The sequence below is a fragment of the Channa argus genome, chromosome 16, assembly GCF_033026475.1.
Source record: "Channa argus isolate prfri chromosome 16, Channa argus male v1.0, whole genome shotgun sequence".
NCBI classification, from domain to species: domain Eukaryota; kingdom Metazoa; phylum Chordata; class Actinopteri; order Anabantiformes; family Channidae; genus Channa; species Channa argus.
Genome location: NC_090212.1, coordinates 10,758,194 through 10,777,871, shown reverse-complemented (window position 1 = coordinate 10,777,871; position 19,678 = coordinate 10,758,194). Strand labels below are relative to the sequence as shown.

Sequence of the window (19,678 nt, the reverse complement as noted above, 5' to 3'; positions counted from 1 at the left end):
CATGGAAAAAAAATGCTTCTGAGGTGATTTTATTATAAGTACCTACACTTACACATAAAAAAAATCTATGTACAAGAGACTATAGACATATCCATTTAACTCTTCATTCTAAATTGTAAACAAGTGAATTGTAAACAAAACAATAGCACTAAACACCTTACATGTATAGCAAGACACACTCAAGGCACATCCTTTATATCTTAACAAAACATTGAAATTATTTTCCTTTTTTTGTGGGGATGTAGAAGAAATCACTTGAAAATTGTGAAATCTAAAAAAGGTACAATTAAATAATAGGTATTCAACAGGTGGGTAAATGTATTCACTTTTTAAGCACAAACATTAAACCACAAAACATGTGATTTGTTAGAAACCTATCACCAGTGAACTCTTTCATCACACACAAAAGGGATATTTTCTTCTTGAATGTGCTCTTTTAGGAAGTAGTCCACTGACAGTTATAATCTGTCAAGATTTGGAACTGGTACAAGAGTACAGTGGTGATACAATTGCTTCTTTCTCTGTGCTGCAGGAAATGACGCACCAATCTGTCATAGGTTAAGAAAAACTCCCAATTTAGTTTCTACATTAATTTCCCAGTAACAATTAACTTTGGAGATATATATTTCACCGTTGTAGAACAGATTAAAAGCATCCTCTTCCTCTTCCACAGTTTGCTCTTCTGCAAAAGTTTAGAGGCAAGGGAAGTGAAGGGGAGCTGAAGAGTAAATGGGATATCCTAGCGGAGGATCGGCTGCCTGAACAGTTAGGTTCCTTAGCATGAAGGGGTGAGCTTGGATGCTGTAACGCTCCTCATCATCATTTGTTGCATACAAGAGCTCCCAGGAAAGGTTGGCCCACTGGCCTCGTACACCCTCTCCATTCAGACGGCCCACCTGGACCAGTTGCTCCTGAAGGGACAGGACTCTCCCTGTATAGGTGCCCTGTGAATAAGCCAGCCAATAATGCAGATGTAAAACATACATTTGTATAGTGACACATACGATTTCTATGGTTCTTTTCTGTTGTTGCTCTTGTTCTTTTACAGCCGAGAGCAGCTGCAAAGTGATTTCCCAGAGGGATTAATAAAGTTGTCTGAATCTTTAATCTATACATTTGGGCCACTAAGAAGTGCTCCTACTATAGATTTAGGCAAATGATTAAAAAAAAAAAATCTAAGTAAGGTATCAACAGATGTACATTTTGTAGTTTATAATTCAAACAAGGATTGGTGTGTTGGTATTTACCATTGCAAGGTCTTGACCTAGAGAAAAGAGGAAAGGCTTCTCTTGAAGGACACTGTCATGCCAGCCTTTTTCTGTCACCAAGCCAATGTACCAGTCCCTTTCATACTCCTCCAAGGTGCTAAACAATTCCTCCGCGGATTCCATGGGCCCTAGGCTTGCTTGATCATACAGCAGCTTGAAACTGAACCTAAGCAGGAGCAAAATTAAATGAAATATATTTATTTTCTTTCATAAACAAGCTCAGATAATCATAATTACTAAACCTATGAAATTACAGCAGCTAATTTTACCTGAAAGCTCGAAGCGCAAGCTGATAAAGATCTTTACTTGAGGAGAGCCAGTCGAGTCCTTCTGTCCATGGTACATCTCCACAATAGAGCCTGTACACGTAACTGGGACTGGTGAAGGCAGACTCTGCCCCCAGTGAGATAAGACAGGACAGTGCAACCTGCGCATGCAGTTCTTTCAAAGCTTCATCCTCTTTTAGAGCTTTTGTCATGTCCTCTGTGGCTTCGTCCTGCACAGCAGGCCCAAACCGCCCTAAAATAAACCGAAACCAGTCCTCAGGAAACAAAGGTCTTAGCTGCAGTAGGCGGGATGGTAGCAATGGTGCTGTCCTCCACACTGTTGGTAGGTTGAATATCTCAGACTGTGGGCAGCTGAAGTTCATGTAAGGGGGAGAGCTTGTAGTCTCTCTGAAGACCTCTAGGTTTCGGCCTTTATCCACAGCTGGCATCCCAATGCCTAGTCCCAAAGGCTGCAGTGGCTGCAAGGCAGAAAGAGCCATGTTTTCAAAAAGACTGTCCATCTCTACAGAGCCCGGCAGAGAGGCCCCTGCCTGCAGTGTTGTGTGACAAGGCTGAGTCTCTGAAGTCACTAATGCCACTGTCCGTCTGGGTGGTTGGGGTCCAAATAAGTCATCATCATCTGACCAGTCACCAAAGGAGGTCAAACTGGAGCTGTCCTGTCTCATCCTGAGAGAGGATGCATTAGAGTCCATCATGGCAGCTTCAGGTGGCTGGTGGCATGTAGTCTGGGCCAGCTGGGAAGACTGGGATTTTCTCCCTCCAACCCCAGGCCCTTCCTCACCTCTCCATAAAAATCCTTTATGCTTCTGCACACAGTATCGTAGGAGCAACCAGAGAAGTGCTTTCAGAAAGTCATCCTGAAGTTTCCTCAAATTGTCATGGGAGTCAATGATGCCAGAGAGCACATTTCGTGCATCAGAGTAGACTTGTACAGCCAGGGCAGCACAAGGGGTTAGGGCATTTCCCCAGTGTAGGTTAAATCCCTGGGAGAAGTTGAGCCGCTCAGGGCACTCAAAAGCAGCCTCGAACACCTCATCTACCCTCCGTGCCTCCACTGTGTGGCAAGAGGTCTCCTGTAGCTCTAGACCCTGTAACAAACCACACCAAAATATTGAAATCTTGTTGTAAATGATGGCAGTAAAGGTTAATAGACAAGCAAAACAAAAAAATGCAGCACCTTAATGTTAACGGTACAGTAGCCATATCCTCTCTCCAGGATCATTATCCAAACCATGCGGTCCTGAAATCGGCCAAGAAAATGAGAGCCCGGGGACAAGGAACCTACAAAAAGGGAGAAAATATATCTATGCATCCAACATGGTGGACATGACATATGTAAAAATTTATGTTACACAAGAAGTCTTTTGCATCATGTGTGCTTCCCTCTGCTGACTACAATAAGTGAATAACATGTTACTGGATGAGCTGCAGGGAGAAACAAACTATCACAGTATTAAAGCAAGCTTATGATACCGACAGGCTTACTGCACAGGGATCTAAATATTAAATCTGTTCTTGGCCTTTCCATTACTCTCTAAATATTCACTCCTTTTAGACAATATGGGCTTTGGCATTTCTAGAGACAGTGATAACCAGAGACATTCATTTTAATATATATTGGACCATTGTGTTTTAAATTTGCTTTACTCAAGGATAGGGTCATTTCCCATAACAATGTCTATGTCAATGTCTTCCAGGCGCTACCTTATGAAGGGAAGTGACACAGTCGGCAGGTTTTTTACTGCAAACTGCCATGCTTAGACTGTGAGCATTAACTTGACAATCATTTGTTTTAAATTATACATCATAGTTACGGCACACAATTTTCACCCAGAAATTGAGTGATGACATAATTTAAGTAGCTTTGTCTTTGTTTAATTGTAAATCATCAAAGCGTAAGTAATAATTCTCTACTGTTTCATTTTCGCCCCCTTCTGATCAGACACAGGACAAAATCCTAGCAGCAGCTCAGTTTGGCCTAAGAGTATTACGCGGTTAATAGTGTGGAAACATTTGGATGTAATGAATACAGATCAGAGCGATTTGTTTTGGGCCACTTCACAGAAAGCTTAAATGGATCATGCAAGCTTGCATCACTGCCATTAACTCCAAAGAGGTGCTCACAACAAAATTCATTTTACTATTAAACATTTGAGGTGATGTTTCACTCCTCTATTATCTCTGTACAGTCCATACTTGACATTTAGGGAGGTTAAGTCACTGCAATCACTGCTCGAGTCAAAACATATTGTTCTAAACAAAATTAATAAATATTCTTTGACCTGTGTAGACTGGTGGTTTTACTGCTGTAGGATGTAAATAACAAAATAAAAAGACATAGTTCTGAAATATCCAATGAATCCAACTGACAAGCAACTGAACTATTTGCAGTTAATTAAAATACATTACATACATATGATATATGAAGAACTTGTGAGCTGTAAATAAACACTGCAAAAGAAAAGAGTCACAGATGTTATAAATGCTAAAGTAGCTAACACTGTTGTAAGATTTGCAAAAGACCTAAAAGAAAATTGAAAGAGGAAATTACAAGTATGTACAACTAACCCAGTGACCCTCTTGCAAAAGCTGTCTTCAAAGCAGAAGCCAGACTTCCGCTCATCTGCTGGTAAAAGATGGAGTCCAGGCAGGGACAGGCAGTACCCACAGCCCCTGGCCAACTTCGCTGAGGCCTGGGGAACCCCACCAGGAAGATGGGAAGGGTGAAGAGCGGCAGTAAAGGGGCAGAGAGAAGGGCAGATAGGGCCACTACTGCCAACAGCAGAGGGCATAAGGAGGCATTCAGAGCCAGGAGAGTTCCAGCTGACTGACGACGCTGCTTCTTCTCAGTCCAGGATGTCACCAACACAGTCAGGGTGAACTTAAGCTTGGCCAAAAACTGGTTCAGTCTGTCAATCAGAAGGCCCACCTAGATCAGGAAAACACAAAAAGACAAATATGATGAGCAGGGATTCACTGAATATTCATCAGCTAATGTTTCAACATTTCAATAGATTACTCTCCAGTATAACGCCACAACTAATTATTACATGAAATCAGTAATACATTTATGTACAGTATATAATAATTTAACAATACACAGACTATCAACAATACTGAACAAAATCTACATAAAAAGACAATGTATCATATAAGACATCACACAGATATTATATATAGTGTACAATGGTAAGAGGATATAATCTTATGTGAAAAAAATGGGAACAAGTAATGCAAGTACTACCAGAAGAAGATGTACTCCAGTGCCCAGAGTGTCCCACCCTGGCAGAATGTTGTTTCCAGCTGTAAGTTGCACCAGTACCACCACCACTATTTGGAGCAGAGCATCTTCTGAGCTCTGCCACACCTGTACAGCAACAGGAACAACCACTTCTAAGCATGACTTCCACAAAAATGCAATTGAAACCCTTAGTCACAGTGTTTTAAAAAAATAAGCTTACCACTCTAAAAGCTCGTGTGAAACCAACACTAACCGAAACCTTGTTTAGAAGCTGCAAAGACTTGTCCATTGACAGGAAGGCAATCATTGCAAACGGAGACACTGTGAAGTAAAACAGACAGTAGGTGCAGGTCAGTAACAAATTCACATGCAGAGTACTGCTGATTTCATACCTGACAGAGATGCAGATGTTTGAGAAAATAAACTCACCAAGATAAAGAAGGATTCTTCTGATTGCTGCAGCAATATATAATCCTCTGTCCCTTTGCTTGAAGGTCTGCACACTGGACATGCCTTTAGGGTACAAGGGATTGAGGAACATCCCTCCAAATATATATGCTCCCTGGATTTCTCGGAGAGCCCAGCAGAGGCAGAAGAGTGAGAGGAGGAGGTAGCTGACAGGAGCCTGGGGTCCTGTAAGAAAACTATGAGACTGAGCTGAACCCAGGAAGTGGTGCAATAGCCCCGCCTCCGCCATTGCCATCAGCAGCAGGCTCAAATATAGTAGCAGCTCCCTGCAGCCCAGATTCCATCCAAAAGAACTGGGAGGAAGTGGTGACACCCCTCTGCGAAATCCATGGTCCCCAAAGGCTGCCCTGGGACCTCTGCAGTGTGCGCCAACCTGGCTAAGGTCCAGGCTCAGCAGAAATCCCATAGAGATAGAGAAGAGCACCACACCCAGCGTTGATGGGATGAAGAAATTACACACAGCAACACCAGCAGATACAGCAAACATCAACAGCAGCCTATGAAACAGCACACAGTCAGGACCGATAATAGAGATTATACTGTCACACTTGTCATTTCAACAGTTTCTCACATTATGTTATCAGGACTTAAATAAACAACATGTTTGTGCTAAGTTCCAGGCATATCATCAATTAAGGATACTGTATTCTAAGAATATTTTGAAAAAATATAAATAAATAATAAAATAGTATATATTCATGTAAACATATATGAAATATATGAAACACTCTAAAAGACTAAACTTGAAAGGGAAAAATCTAGTATTACAGCTGTTGTGTTACATGAATTTTTTGTAGTTATATGCTACAAAATAACTATAATACAAAACATATATATCTATATAACTGTTAATACTGGTTGACACTTAATAATAGCTAAAATTGAAAGTTGCATAGTGATTACTGATATATGTACCTGATGTTGCTGGACATAGGAGAGCCTCCTAAACCAAACACAAGACCCTGCTCCATGCCCCAAAGGAGCAAAGCATCTAGAGGAGGGAGTATGCCTAGTGCCCACAGCAGAGGCAGGAAGAGGAACAGTATATGGAGAACCTGGCAGGCCAGATGGAGCTCTGGAACAGGGCCAGAGAACCTAAGTCACAGCAATATATTGCGATTTATTACAAGTGCATAACATTGTAAAACATTTGTATTCTATAGTAGGATTTCACAGTTAATCTGACAACAGGGTTTTGGATGCTCACCTCTCAGCCAAGTCCACAGTGATAAAAATTAAAATGTAGAAGGGCCGAGTGAGTGGGGTGATTTCATAAGTGTCCTGTGCCTGGAAAGTGGCAGTCTCTGTAGCTGTGTTTATAATGAGGGAGTATTCAGCTATACACAGAGTCACCCAACTTAGGACAAACACTACTACAGATACACCAATGCTGCCATAGAGAGCAGTCAGTCTGCCAAGGAACACATACCATGTCCCAAGTCCACAGAGCACCCCAGCTAGCACAGTATGTAGCATCACATTCAACCCAAACTTCTTCCCAGGGGCAATGAATCGAACTGTCTCTGGGCTGACACAGTGGGTAAATTCCACTTCCTCTTCATCAACCACAATGTTGAGAGCACCAAGTATCTCCACTGTGCCACTTCTCCGAGCAGCATACAATGCCAGAGCCTGGACAGCTGCCGCAGCCCCGAACATGAGCATACCAGAGAGCACTGCAGCGTGGAGCTCGTGAAGCATCTGCAGCTGGCAAAGCAGAGTACCAATGCCCCCAAACAGCCATGGTGTCAAGAACAAGACTGCCTGATTGACATAAACATATGGTGGGGCACAGTAGCCCAACTTGAAGCGTGGACCCCCCAACACTGTCTGAGGGAAGCGCTTCCAGAAGAACTCCTGCTTGTACTCATTAAGAAGGGGCACATCTGGCCCCATCCTGACCATTCCCGAGGGGGTGGAAGGTCATCTCCGCGCAGCTGGAGGAGAGTTCCCATTCATCGTCCCAGACACAGTGAAGCTGTCTGCAATGAAGAGCAACTTTAGTTAGGCATTGGACATCACTACTTCTAACGCTATGAACAGAATCATTTTTAAGCCATTTATTTTTAGTATAATAGTAGTTTCAATTATCAGTGGGAGAAAACTGGAATTGGCAACGTTAAAAGGTGAAGGCATAATGTAAGTAGAGCATCCTTAAAGCTTAAAGTGAGTTTGTTCATATGCTGAAATTGTCGCTGGCACCTTACACGGTAAGACCTCATTAAAAAGGAGCGATTTAGAGTACAAAATGATAGAAGACAAGACAGGAGCAACAGCTACTAAGTTGGCAAAACAACACTGAAGCTTGCGGATGCGGTAATATAAGTTCTCCTCCTCATGTCTGTAACGTTAAACTAAACCAGTAAATAAGGGAGACCTCGTTTGTATAAAGGCCATTTCTATCGCTGCCCTTTCCTCTATACCTCAGCTGTCTTTAAAACTGTTAGCTAACGTTAGCGATCCCAGCAAACCTTTCCAGCTTAACTATCCGTTAGCATGATAACACTAATAGCTCATTAACAGCAGGCTAACAACCCGCAGCGTCTCTGGTGGGGCATACACTTACCAATAACAGCGGAACGGTCAACTGCATGTCTGTGTCGCGTAATTTCTAACGATATATGTTGAATTACAGGGGAAACTGTTGAAACTCGCCAACACTAGCCGCTAGCTAACTCCTAGAAAGCCAAGCAACACTGGCGTGATACACAGACAGATGGCAACCAATAGTAATAGTGACGAGAGGAGAGCGAGCTCTCTGATTGGCCGTAAACGTACAAAGCCCGCCTCCTACTGGACGCAGGCTCGCTCTACAAACTGCACGTTATTAACAAAGACCACAAAGACCACGCACACAAAATCTTGCTGTGCTTATAATTATTAAAAACATTAAAAATTTGTTTTTCAGTAACTCAAACATTCGTGTAAGTGGTAGTGACTAGTGACTCTTTTTCCTACATTTTTTCAACGCGTTCACTTGCCATTATGTCCCAATCTTACAGCTATTGCGCTTATTTGTTGTTTTAGGATTGGCAATATTAATATTACATTTTAAATCCTCTTCATCACGTTCTTAATACAAAAAGTTCAAATCCCACATGTATTTCATTTCAATATATTGACAGTTATTGCAGTCAAGTCTCTGTCTCTCCAAAATGTGGATTTACTTAAAAAGAGGGCAAAGAGGAGGATCATAAAGTGATCATCCAAAAAGAACACAATATTAACACAAAGAAAGATAATAATCTGGAACAAAGGAGATTAAATTGTTGTTGTTATTCTTCACTGGTGCTGAGGGGACCAGTTTTGGCAGTAGGTTCTGTTTCCTTATCACCTTGAACAAACTATTTCTTCTCTATGTTTAATGCAACACATTAAACTATAACATGTATTGCACTCAATAATCCTCCTACAGCACTGTTTTTGTTACCGTTTTTGAATTAAGATTTAAGAGTCTTTGAAGGAGACTCACAAATGCAAATATCACAGAATGAAAAGGCAGAAACCAAACTATATACAAAAGGCCAACCTCTGAACATTGATTCCCATTAAATGTTGTTTGTCTGTTGTTTTGTCATTGTCCTGCCATGTTGTTGTTGTTTAAACCATGCAAATTGCTTTGTGTGATTGAGATTATGTGATAAATGACATACAAGCTCAATAATGTGATACTGTACATCACACACAAATCCAAAAATGAATAGCAGTTACGATTTAATGTTTCTGCAGGGTGTGCTCTTACAAAAATATCTACACAAAATAAAAGCATTTTCCTTTTCATTCTAAATGTCACTTTCACTCCATTCTTTTATCTGCATTTTCACTCTCTCTCCATTCGCTCTTTATTCTAAAGAGCTTCACAGGAAATAAATTGCAGGAAAATGACAGGCGACAACAATAACTCAGTGACAGATTTTGTGAGAAGCAATATGGCAAGATTGTTTTTGAATAGAGTATGTATTTGTGGTGATGGAAAATAAACTCTAGACATAATACGCAGCTTCTGAAAACAAAATAATTTATATTTTGATGACCTGCAGTTGCTTGCCATCAGTGGCCAAATATGGAGAGAACATTTCAATTGTAAGACAACAATTCCAGGTCAAGTGGTAATGCTGACGTAATTGTAGCCTCTATGGAAGCAGTTCTTAAAGTTAATACAGCCTGGGAAATATGTAATACTTGTTGAGATTAATGTTGTTCATCCATTGCACATATTGCTTCAATATTGCACTAGATGCAGCTTTATCTTCTACATCAAACATCAGTGTTTATGTCATCCCCCAACACTAAAACCTGAGTAGATAGCAGTGAAAACATGGTCCATTCAGCAATTCTTGAGAGAACTGAACTAATGGTAAATGCAAAAACACAGTAAATGTAGGGAGTTGGTGAACCAGCAGTAATGCCCCCAAACAGAGCCATGTGTTTTTCCGACATCTACTGTGTGTGTGTGTGTGTGTGTGTGTGTGTGTGTGTCTGTGTGTGTGTGTGTGTGTGTGTGTGTGTGTGTGTGTGTGTTGGTGGGGATGGGGAGGAAGAGCACCATCTATAACTGATTCACAACAAGCACACACATGTCTAGTTATGAATCCAGATTGCAACTGTGGAGACCAACTCATTTCCCCTCTCTCTTTCAGCCTCTAGTTTCCTCCCACCCAGGCTGGGCTCCATATCAGACAGATGAAAACATAACCTGTCACATTCCATCCCATTAAACCAGCTACAAACCATGTGGTCTACTTACACGGAGGAGCAAGTAGAGTGAGAGAGATAGACAGAGGGAGCAGTGCATCTGGGTTCACTCAGAGCTGATGAATTATTCAAAATCTTTATGCTAATGCCATTTTAATGTTAAAAATACTGAGAGATATGCAAAGAGAGACATGCTGTATAAAGTGGTATGCTCACTATAAGCTTACGCCACACAGAAATACAACTGCATTAAAACATTATAAACTGTTATATTTATAACATATCCATACTGCACATACTGTACACAAATATAAAATGTGTAATTATCCTTTGCAATACCTAATGCATTAGAGCACTCTCACTGAGCCCTCCAAATCTCTGCATTAGCTTTTTTTGTGCATCAGGGAGAGCAAGGTAATGACAGTGCACTCACTTGCACAGTCATTAGCCCCGCTTAATGCTGGGAATTAACACAAATTAAGTGAAGTTAAGTACATGCATTAGAGGAGCTTGTTTGGGGAGAGCTTTTCACTTTCGCTGCCTAGAGCTGGCTGACCTCGCATGTTTAGCAAAGGCTACGCAGGCAGGAAATATAAAATCCGAAGTATACACACACATCCCCTTTAACTGAATTAGTACCTACAGCAGAGAGCAAGAGGTACATTTATTGGCCACCTACTAGCAGTGACAGTAATAGAGTTCTAAGGACACCTAGTGGTCAAATTAACATCACCAATTCATAATCTCTGCTGTCCTGCTCTAGTTGCTGAATTACATCTGATGAAAAAGCTAAAGCTAAAGCCTTCAGTAAAATAATTTAACTTTAAAAGTTGCTCTTTGCATCACAACATTTATGACTTGAGTTGGATCCCCCATCTAAATGTTTTCACATTTATCAGTTTTCAGTTTTTATAAGGTCCAAGAATGGCAAGATTTTAAATATACTACAATATAGGCTGTAACCCCCAATTTTATGGCTGAGTCTGGTGTTTTGTTATTTAAAAGTCAACTGACAGGAAGACAGAGATGATTATGATGATGTGGTGGGCTTTTTGAAAAGAGGCTAACATGATGAAACTGACAAGCTCTGCAATCCATTTGGACCTCATTCAAGATTACATCTTTATCTGAGTGACTGCAGATTATTGTCCACAGAGAGGTGTGCTAAAGCTGGATTATCCACTTGTTGGGGATGCATTTGACCCAATGGACACAGCATGCCAGCATCACATATCCTTACATCTGTGGGTGTTTTTTCACTTGTTTGGACCCAACGATGGCATAGCAGTAGAAATTAAACCAAAACCACTCATCCTCAGATTACCACGGTTAGTGATGCACATATGGGAATGGAAAATAATATCAGTCATTGTGAATGTGTTTTAAAGGGTTGCAAAAACATGCTCTATTCAAGTAGCCTAATTGTCTTTAAGCTAAGGGCAGCTTCGGTTTAACATAAAATGATTTATTAACATGAATATCACAAAAAATGAAGTATAATAAAGTTAATTATTGCCATGTCAAACAGCAAATGACACATTGTCTATGTTCAGACACAGCCTCATTGAATGTGCAACTCTATGAGGTTACTAATAGAAATTAAGGCAAACGTATAAAGTTACCACCATACAGTAAAGATATATTTTAAAACACTGATTGCTGTTGCAGGGAGCATCAGTATTATAAGGTCACCACTTCACAGCAACAGGTTCTCACCTTTGGATTGTGTGCTGATTGACAAGTGTTTGCTCTACCTATGGGAGAATAGAGTAAATATTGTAGAATTTAGAATTTTAAAATTGTATTTAGGTTCATAACCATAAAAGGCTTTGTTCTTTATTTAACCCAAAAGGATGTAACAGATGGATTTTGGGGGTGAAAGGTCTAAGGTGCAGGGGGTATAATTGGCCTAAACACACAGGCCTGTCAAAACATATACACCTGTTTGTCTTAATAATGTCTTGTGAAGATCGGTCCTTTCTTGGGTTTGAGTATAACTAGAAGAGGTTTTGAGAGAGGAGTCAGAAGGCGCTGAAGTGGTCTAGTGTCCTTCTCCATGCCGGCATGTATTATATGAAGATGGAGTCCTGTCTTCAATTCTTCCAAGATCTAGTAACACTTGACTAAAACAATTTCTACAACACACCGCTTCTGGCAGCTACATGGGTGGAGGTTTTCCACCATTTGAGTATCTGGAATATAATATATATCTGAAATAAATATGAGAAAGCAAACTGTTTTTGTCCTGATTCAAACAAATTAAATACATTTATAAGAAAACACATTAATCTCTAGAAATAACAACCTGCCGTCCGGTTCCTGGTTTGGGTATGTGATTCCAGCTCTGTTCCCCTCAGATAGGATACCTGTGGTTGGCAAGTTGCTTCCTGTTCTTTGGACATGTTTGAATGCAATGTCACTTTGGCCATTTCGAGAAGCATTACTGTACTTATGCTTCTTGTCTGATATTTAAAATAAACCCGAAAGCGTAGGTTAGAAACCAAGAGTGTCAAACTGATGGTCAATTTAAAACGTAACAGTTGGTTGGTAAACCTTAATAATCAAAAGTCTATATCTGTGGTTCTACTGGAGTTAGAAGAAACACTGCATTTCATAAAACACCATTGGTGTTAATTGTAATTTAAAAATCTACTTAACAAAATGGTATGTCACACTCACGCTTGAAGGTGTAATGAGATTGAGCGTCATCCATGTTCCTCGAGAGGATTTCATGCCCATGCATAAAGTTTTGCAGTCCTCTGCTTATACTTATAACTTTTAGTGGGGTGTTACGAGGCACGAGTGGTAGCAGACCAGGTAGGATTATTTCACCAGTAGGAAGAGAATCTCCAGGGTACTGGGAGCATGGCTATAAGAAAATATTAAATAGAGTGTGAAAAAGACAGAAATAATTCTTTAGGACGGGATTATGCTGGAGAAAAGAAGAAAATATTCTGATAATGGTGTCTTTGGCACCACCCACATATGAATACTTATAGTGTAACTATTTCTATTTTCACCGCTCTTTTATGGCCACTACCATGTCCGCTTTACCCACACACTTGGCAAGAAATTGCTGAATAGATTGTTGTGATTGCTTGTTGTTCCACATATGTAAGCATCTTATGAGGGAACTGTAATTACTGCTCATTAGTAACAGTGTAAAACAAAAGCAGTAAAGAAGAAGGCACAGATTGAGAGTGACAACTGACAAGGCAGTTACAAAAGCCAATAGGAGAGAGTTTGTATTTGTGTTTAATGAGAAAATGTAGGATCTCTGCTCTGTCATTTCCACATCCACGATTAACAAACAGAGGGGGTCGTGTTGACCTGGCTAATAGGGGGTAAATCCACTGGTGCATTATCGGACGGGCACATTTCAACTAATCAGCAGGATGATGCAGTAGGCTTAGGCTGCTTTTAATTCAGAGAAGAATTACTGCCCTGGTCTCTCATTACATGAACATAAAATCAGTCAAACTGACAAAATTTGATCCAGGCTTTTTCACCTTTTTTGATGGCATTGTTGTGATTTTGTTTATTTCAGAAGTGCATCTTGCATGATAAGACCCAATACAAGCTTTATTTAAGCATGGTCTTTAGTGATATGTAAGATATTATCTTTGTAAGGATATTTTGTGTGTTTGTGCATGATGTGAGTATGCATAATGTGTACAGTTCTCACTGATGAATCCACATAAAGAAGTTCAGCCCTAGTCCTCTCTTCCAGAGTGACCATCACTCCATCCAGGACCTGCAACTGGGATAGACGAAGCACTACTGCTGGTCTGTGGAGAGAGTTGCGGGCCACCTGGAAGTGAAAAATAAAATCAAAACACATTGATAAAACTATTGTAAATAAACTGCACATACATTAAACATTCAACAATTTAAAAGATGGGGCCCGAATGAAGACTATCTGAGACATCTGGGATAAATATGATGCTATGTGGGTCCCAATGTAGTTATCATGCTCCTAGCAAATAAATAATTTCAGTGACCCAGCTGACAGCAGCAGATAGCTCCCTGCCCAGCTGAGGGCACCCTCTGGCCAGAATATAAATCCAGCATGTCCAGTCAGGGAACTGCATGTTCCTGCAGGACACTGCTGCTGTGATTAACTTGTGAGCTTGTGCCAATGAATGTCCAGTGGAAAGAGGGGGACAGACTTTGGCAAGGGAACATGGGTGAAGTAGCGATCTCATGTGGTCAACAGTCTCCAGGGTGGCTGTTGGCCTCTGCCTCCTGGCAGGATTAAACCCCCTTTGGAAAGTTAAGGGGGATGGGGTCGAGTAGCAAAGAGGCTACACAGCTGAGCAAGGCCCTGTGGATGATAGGGAGCTGCAGGCTCTCCTCCGCCCTGATCCATGAGCTGCAGATGGGTAACCAAGCCATCAGCATCCTGCCATTTGGTCAATGGATTTGTCCATGATGTCGGCCAGTTTCAGGCATAGCAGAAGGCCATGTAATATAATGTCGTCACTTAATTTGGTACTACAAAGTTACACTGGGATAGTGTTTTGGATTGTGCAAGAAATTGAGTCTTTGAGTGTAATTTTGACCCTTTGAGACTTAAGAATATGCTGTGAGTGGCAGCTACAGTACCAGATGCATCTCTCTGTGCAAAGCTTATGAGTACTAAACAACCCTGGACATTTTGTTATTACCTAACTGTGTATAATGGCCAAACACTAATAATACTCACAGGATTTCCAATAACAGAGAGCTCTGTCAGTGAAGGAAGAACTTCTAGTTTGTCAAGCTCTGTGATGTCCTAGAAGAAGAAGAGGAACATATGTTTTTTTTTTTACTCCTTTTCCCACAACTTTACTTTTTCACTGTTTATGGCATGCTGGGTGTTGATAATAGAGACATATGCATTAGGGCTGAACCTTTCATAATTTTAGTGTCGGGTGGATAGAAGCAGCTGATGGAGGAGATTACATGTGTAGGCTCTCATTAATCTCACGAGGGTTTGGGCATGCAAAAAGGCATGAGGGAGTTTTTTCTCATTTCCAGGTTTATTCCCGGACTTGTCTGTGATTCAAAGACGCCCCCACTGTGAGGACTGTTGCCCTGGGATGATTGCAGTATTTTATGTTTTAATTGAATGTGTGACTACATTAAGGAATTGAAGGGAAGAGAGAACTGGCAACAAAAGTGCAAATCACTTGCCCAGGGTGAGAAGGAGATGCAGACTGAGAAGCTGATTACACGTTGTCCTGATTGTTCCCCTTTTTCTTCATACACACAGGCCTGACCTTCAATCAAACTTGATTCTCTTTAATGCCACCCCTCGCATGCCACAGTGGGGTGGTAATGACTCGTGATTACTATACTTCTTTTCTTACTTTGCAAATGCAGGAGAAGTAACACTGCTGCACACTGAATAAAATACATTCTTAAACATGGAACACATTTTGCGTATGAACCAATCAGTACAGGTTGGTGGTACATCAAAAACTGCACAAAAGCTGACTGTGACCTTGATGGTCACCTCAGGAAAACGCTCTGGTGAGCCATTCAGACAGTGAAATTAAAAATCTGGATATTTATTTTTTTTTAAAAATGTAAACAAACAGGATAATACATATCCCTCTAAGGAGGCTACTGCTTATGAGTACCTGGAGCTTGTTCAAGCTAAGAAACAGCTTGCGGAGCTCAGTCAGAGGGTCGAGATTGTTGAGCTCCCGGATCCGGTTCTCTGCTAGGTGCAGTTTTAGCAGGGTATTTTGGCCTATGAAAGACTTCTCAGTCAGAGTCTTGATCCGGTTTCTGTCTAACACAAGCTCCCTGAGTTGGTGAAGCCCCTCCAATCCTTCCACCATACTGATCTCATTATCTAGGAAGAGAGAAAACCATATAGAGACAAAGGAAGGACATCTTCAACAATATTATAATAGTTCTGTGAATAAAATACAAGAATAATGCAGCATGTAAAGGCAATATCATTTTTTGTTCGGTTTTATGTATTGTTAGTCCCTGCTGTAAAAAGCACTTAAATTGCAATTGCAAAAAGAATTTCTTAGCAACAATGAAGAAAAGCACAAGTAAGTTAGGTTGTGTGGAATAATTCACACAGACAAAGCGAAGTTCAATCAAAAACCATCAAATGCTGCGGAAAAGAAAGTCAGTTTTTCCTTTCTTCAAGCCTCATTCCCCACCTGGCCTTAGATCTATGGGAGACTTGACTCTCAGTGGCTGCTCTTTCAAAGGCTCCATACACTGCACTTTATACAGGCTTTATGAAGGAGGGGTGATATGTCAACCATACATACCTTGAAGGAAAAGTGCTTTGAGATTGGTGAGCCTGCTGAGCTGCAGATTGGCCATATTGGAGATGCCATTATGACTCAAATACAGCACCTCCAGGCTGCCCATCAGAGGCTCCAGGCTGCCAGTGGCCCCAGTTTCCCTTTAAACACAGTCAAAGAATAGCAGTTTTCAACCTCTAAATGAACATCTCTTCTCCCCCCCGCTGCCTTATTAAACTGGTCGACCTCATCGGCAGCAGGAGACCACATACAGGCAATCCCAACCAGGGCAAACAAAAACATGCCTGTCACAGCAGTTTCTAAAAAAACAAAAATGAGACTGAAAAATTCCATTCCCACAACATACTAACAATGAGAAAAGTTAGGCAATATAAACAGACAATATTGAATATTTTTCATATATATAAACAGTAAGGATTTCCTAAAACTAGGATTCCAAAAAAATCTAAAGTAACGGTCAAGAGACCTATATTGGCTGTATTGGCTGGTCAGTGCTGCCCCCTAATGGTTACAGAGGACAGATGATCTTTAAGGTCATATTTTCAAACAGTAAAAATAAAAGTGTCAGTTTCATGTAAAATCCTTTTTTTACACAAACATCTGAAATAAAAAAGTTTAACCTGCTGACTCTGGATGTGCTCTGTTGACCATACCCACTGGAGTGAACCTTGCTGTACAGCATCTGTCTGTTTGTTAGATGAACTTTTTGCCTGGGCAGAATGGACTCAATGTGATTGTAGTTTAGACACAGAGCCTGCACACAAAATACTGAAAATATATTATCTGTCCATGACTCAAGTGCATTTGTACCCAGATTTTTGACATTGTGTGTGATTTTTACTTTGATGTTAGGTAGATAGATGAGACCAGAGAAGGAGGTGAGATTGTTGTGGTCCAAGTTGACACAATACAGGCTCCCAAACAAGTCTGCTGGCGACAAATCAACCATCCTACAAAGAAAAACACTTAAATATTGCTGCCTTTAATGACCAATTTTCAGCATAGTAAATCAGAAAATCATGTTGGATGCAAAATAAGTGTTTGTGTTTTTCTGTCTGTGAACTCAGCTCTACCTAATGGAGCATGACTTCAGAGTGAGGTAGGTGATGTCTGTGTAATTAGAGTGGCCCAGCTTCTCTGCCACCATTTCTGGAGTGAGTCTTCCTCCAAACATATCCTTTGCACTTTCACACTCTGTTACCTCCTAGAGAAATGGCACAACACAAAGTTTTACTTTGATTATGATTACTACAATATTTGAGAGGTTTGACTGTGCTGGGACATACCACTGCAGTTCCATCCAGGGCTTTCAGGGAAGTCAGGTGGAACACCACGTATATCCGATAGTTTTCCAGCTTCTCTACTAAAGGATTCCCATAAAGATCCAAAATAATGAGATTTGTGAGTCTCTGAAAAGAAGAAGGAACATATGAGCTTGGACAACAAAATAAAAATTGAACTGACAACTTTTTATACTTTACACAATTGTTCCAGTCCTTATTTGTTCAGTGATTATTACCTTCAGATAGTAAATGTCTCGTGATGTTGTAATCTGATTGTTAGCTATGTGGAGTTCAAGAAGGGAGTAAACTCTCTGGATGCCATGCAAGGAAGTGATACAATTGTTATCCACTGACAGAAAGGACAGGTTGGGTAGCTGTTTTAGAAGTGAAATGTCCAGACTAGACAGCTGATTTCCATCCACACTTAATTTACTTAGGCAATGCAGTTTTGACAAGCCTAAAGGAACAAAGAGAAAACACAAACACAAAAGATTTTGAACATATTTCACTAAAAGGAGTAACCTATTGTATGTATTGTAATGTATTCATCCCAATGCTGTCAAAAGTCAAAACTGTGACTGACCATTGAGGATGCTGATGTTGTTGTTGTTAAGGGAAAGCTCTTCCAGCTTTAGACAGCAGTCTAGGCCTTCCACCTTTGAGATGTCATTGTCATTAAAGGACGCCCAGCGCAGGTTTATCAATTTATCCAGATTGATCAGCTTAGAAATCCTCTGGCTGTCAAGGTTCAAAGCAGTGATCTAGTCGAAATTCAGAGCAGAACATCAAAAATGTATTTCATTAATTTATCCAGAGTAAGCATCCTATCAATGCCATGCATAACTATTTAGATTCAAAAGAAGACTCTGGTTGATATCCAAAAGATTAATTCGATTTTCATTATGACCCAAAATAACATTTAAGTGGAACTTCACATTGATTACAATCAGTATCATGTAGCCTGATGGCAGCCAGCCCTAGAGTTTAAAACCTCAAATTAAAAATTGGTGGGTTCAAATCTAACTACTCCAAACAGGTTGACAGTAGGTTTAAGCATGCACAGACTGAGATAAACTTCAGTTTACCAATTTGCTAAAACTGCAGACTGTCAAACAAACAACTGTAAAATTAATGGATACTGCATTTTCAACTATAATTTAAAAAAATGACTGCCAGCAAACTCACTAATGAATGCTCTGCATTTTGTGCCCCTATTTAATGGCTTAGTTACATACTGAAGATGTCACAAACACAGAAATGTGTTTTGGCCACATAGACTTGGGATTTGAACATGAGATGGATGCAGTGACAGAGTTCCATCTTTCCTTTGGCTTTGACACTGTGCAAATTTGCCCCCACACTATAAAAAGCATTTTTTAATAGTTGTAATGGCCTCAATAGAAATCCCTTCCTGGAATGCCCTGATAGCCAAATGACTGAGGCACATGCTCAGCAGCCATGCCACTCTGAGTCTGGCTCAGTCTGATCTTTGCTGCATGTTTTTCCCCCGTCTCTCTTACGTTTTCTGGCTGCTCTTTATAACTATATCTAGTGGAGCCATAAATTCCCTTAACAAAAGGGGGGAAAAATCCCCTACATGTTGAGCTCACCTTTGCAGTCCAATCTAGCTCCAGCTCTCGGTTGAGACCCCAGGGTGCAGGACTGCTAAGACACAGGAGTTGGGCTGTTGACAGCAGACTGAGACTGCGGGAACGGTCACTGTTGGTACTTGAGTGAGCCATTAGGGATGCCTGCAAACAAAGTGTCCACAGCTCTAAGTAAACTACAGTGAATTCTGAAATTTGGATGTTCACATACTGCAGAGTGAAAGAATTTCTTTTTAAGTAATCAGTTAATTTTATAAGAATTTTTAACAAGGAACTGTATCAAGTACATTAAATATCAGTTTAAAAGCTAAACTAGGATAGAGTGGGAACTCTATTGTCCACATTGTGGAATTTTATGTTTGGCCTGAACAAATTAAAAAAATAAACATAATGACCCCGTGAAAAAAATCAAATTCAAGTGATAAAATGAATGAATGATAACATGATGAAAACATCAGTTTTTGAGTTAATTACATAAAATATCATAGGCAATGGAAGGAAAGCTGTGCACTTAAGCACTGCGTTTAGCAAGAGACATTTACTGTGTTTATTTT

The 19,678-nt window shown here is 40.4% G+C and overlaps 2 protein-coding genes across 7 annotated transcripts in view; both read right to left on the bottom strand.

The window, feature by feature from the left end:
- Positions 1 to 13: 13 nt before the first annotated feature.
- pcnx4 (pecanex 4) lies at positions 14 to 7,987 on the bottom strand. The gene is made up of 11 exons (XM_067478680.1): positions 7,831 to 7,987; positions 6,472 to 7,246; positions 6,180 to 6,359; positions 5,226 to 5,761; positions 5,017 to 5,117; positions 4,800 to 4,922; positions 4,124 to 4,484; positions 2,733 to 2,836; positions 1,538 to 2,643; positions 1,248 to 1,434; positions 14 to 944 (listed from the first exon to the last, which is right to left on the bottom strand). The coding sequence occupies exons 2-11, from the start codon at positions 7,167 to 7,169 to the stop codon at positions 693 to 695; spliced, it is 3,648 nt and encodes a 1,215-aa protein (XP_067334781.1). The 5' UTR covers positions 7,170 to 7,246; positions 7,831 to 7,987; the 3' UTR covers positions 14 to 692.
- A 667-nt stretch (positions 7,988 to 8,654) lies between these two features.
- The window catches only part of lrrc9 (leucine rich repeat containing 9), an 18,834-nt gene continuing 7,810 nt past the window's right edge, over positions 8,655 to 19,678 (bottom strand). For 2 of the 6 annotated variants that reach the window (XM_067478675.1, XM_067478679.1), the window contains 14 exons: positions 19,128 to 19,268; positions 18,101 to 18,278; positions 17,754 to 17,974; positions 17,521 to 17,643; positions 17,308 to 17,438; positions 17,076 to 17,184; positions 16,855 to 16,988; positions 16,238 to 16,374; positions 15,584 to 15,801; positions 14,665 to 14,733; positions 13,645 to 13,770; positions 12,639 to 12,828; positions 12,265 to 12,421; positions 8,656 to 12,169 (listed from right to left, as the gene is read on the bottom strand). In XM_067478675.1, the coding sequence (XP_067334776.1) occupies positions 12,118 to 12,169; positions 12,265 to 12,421; positions 12,639 to 12,828; positions 13,645 to 13,770; positions 14,665 to 14,733; positions 15,584 to 15,801; positions 16,238 to 16,374; positions 16,855 to 16,988; positions 17,076 to 17,184; positions 17,308 to 17,438; positions 17,521 to 17,643; positions 17,754 to 17,974; positions 18,101 to 18,278; positions 19,128 to 19,268 (1,986 nt within the window). In that variant the 3' untranslated portion in view covers positions 8,656 to 12,117. Of the gene's footprint in view, positions 12,170 to 12,264; positions 12,829 to 13,644; positions 13,771 to 14,664; positions 14,734 to 15,583; positions 15,802 to 16,237; positions 16,375 to 16,854; positions 16,989 to 17,075; positions 17,185 to 17,307; positions 17,439 to 17,520; positions 17,644 to 17,753; positions 17,975 to 18,100; positions 18,279 to 19,127; positions 19,269 to 19,678 lie in introns of those variants that run through there. The other 4 variants (XM_067478677.1, XM_067478674.1, XM_067478676.1 and 1 more) reach the window with 4 other exon arrangements.

Bases quoted from the DNA above. Each gene is read 5' to 3' on its own strand.
- pcnx4 (XM_067478680.1), bottom strand. From the start codon at position 7,169: ATGGTCAGGATGGGGCCAGATGTGCCCCTTCTTAATGAGTACAAGCAG. The intron at 5,762-6,179 runs GTACATATATCA...GCTGTTTCATAG, and splicing joins CCTATGTCCAGCAACATCAG to GCTGCTGTTGATGTTTGCTG. The intron at 2,644-2,732 runs GTGCTGCATTTT...GGTTTGTTACAG, and splicing joins ACTGTACCGTTAACATTAAG to GGTCTAGAGCTACAGGAGAC.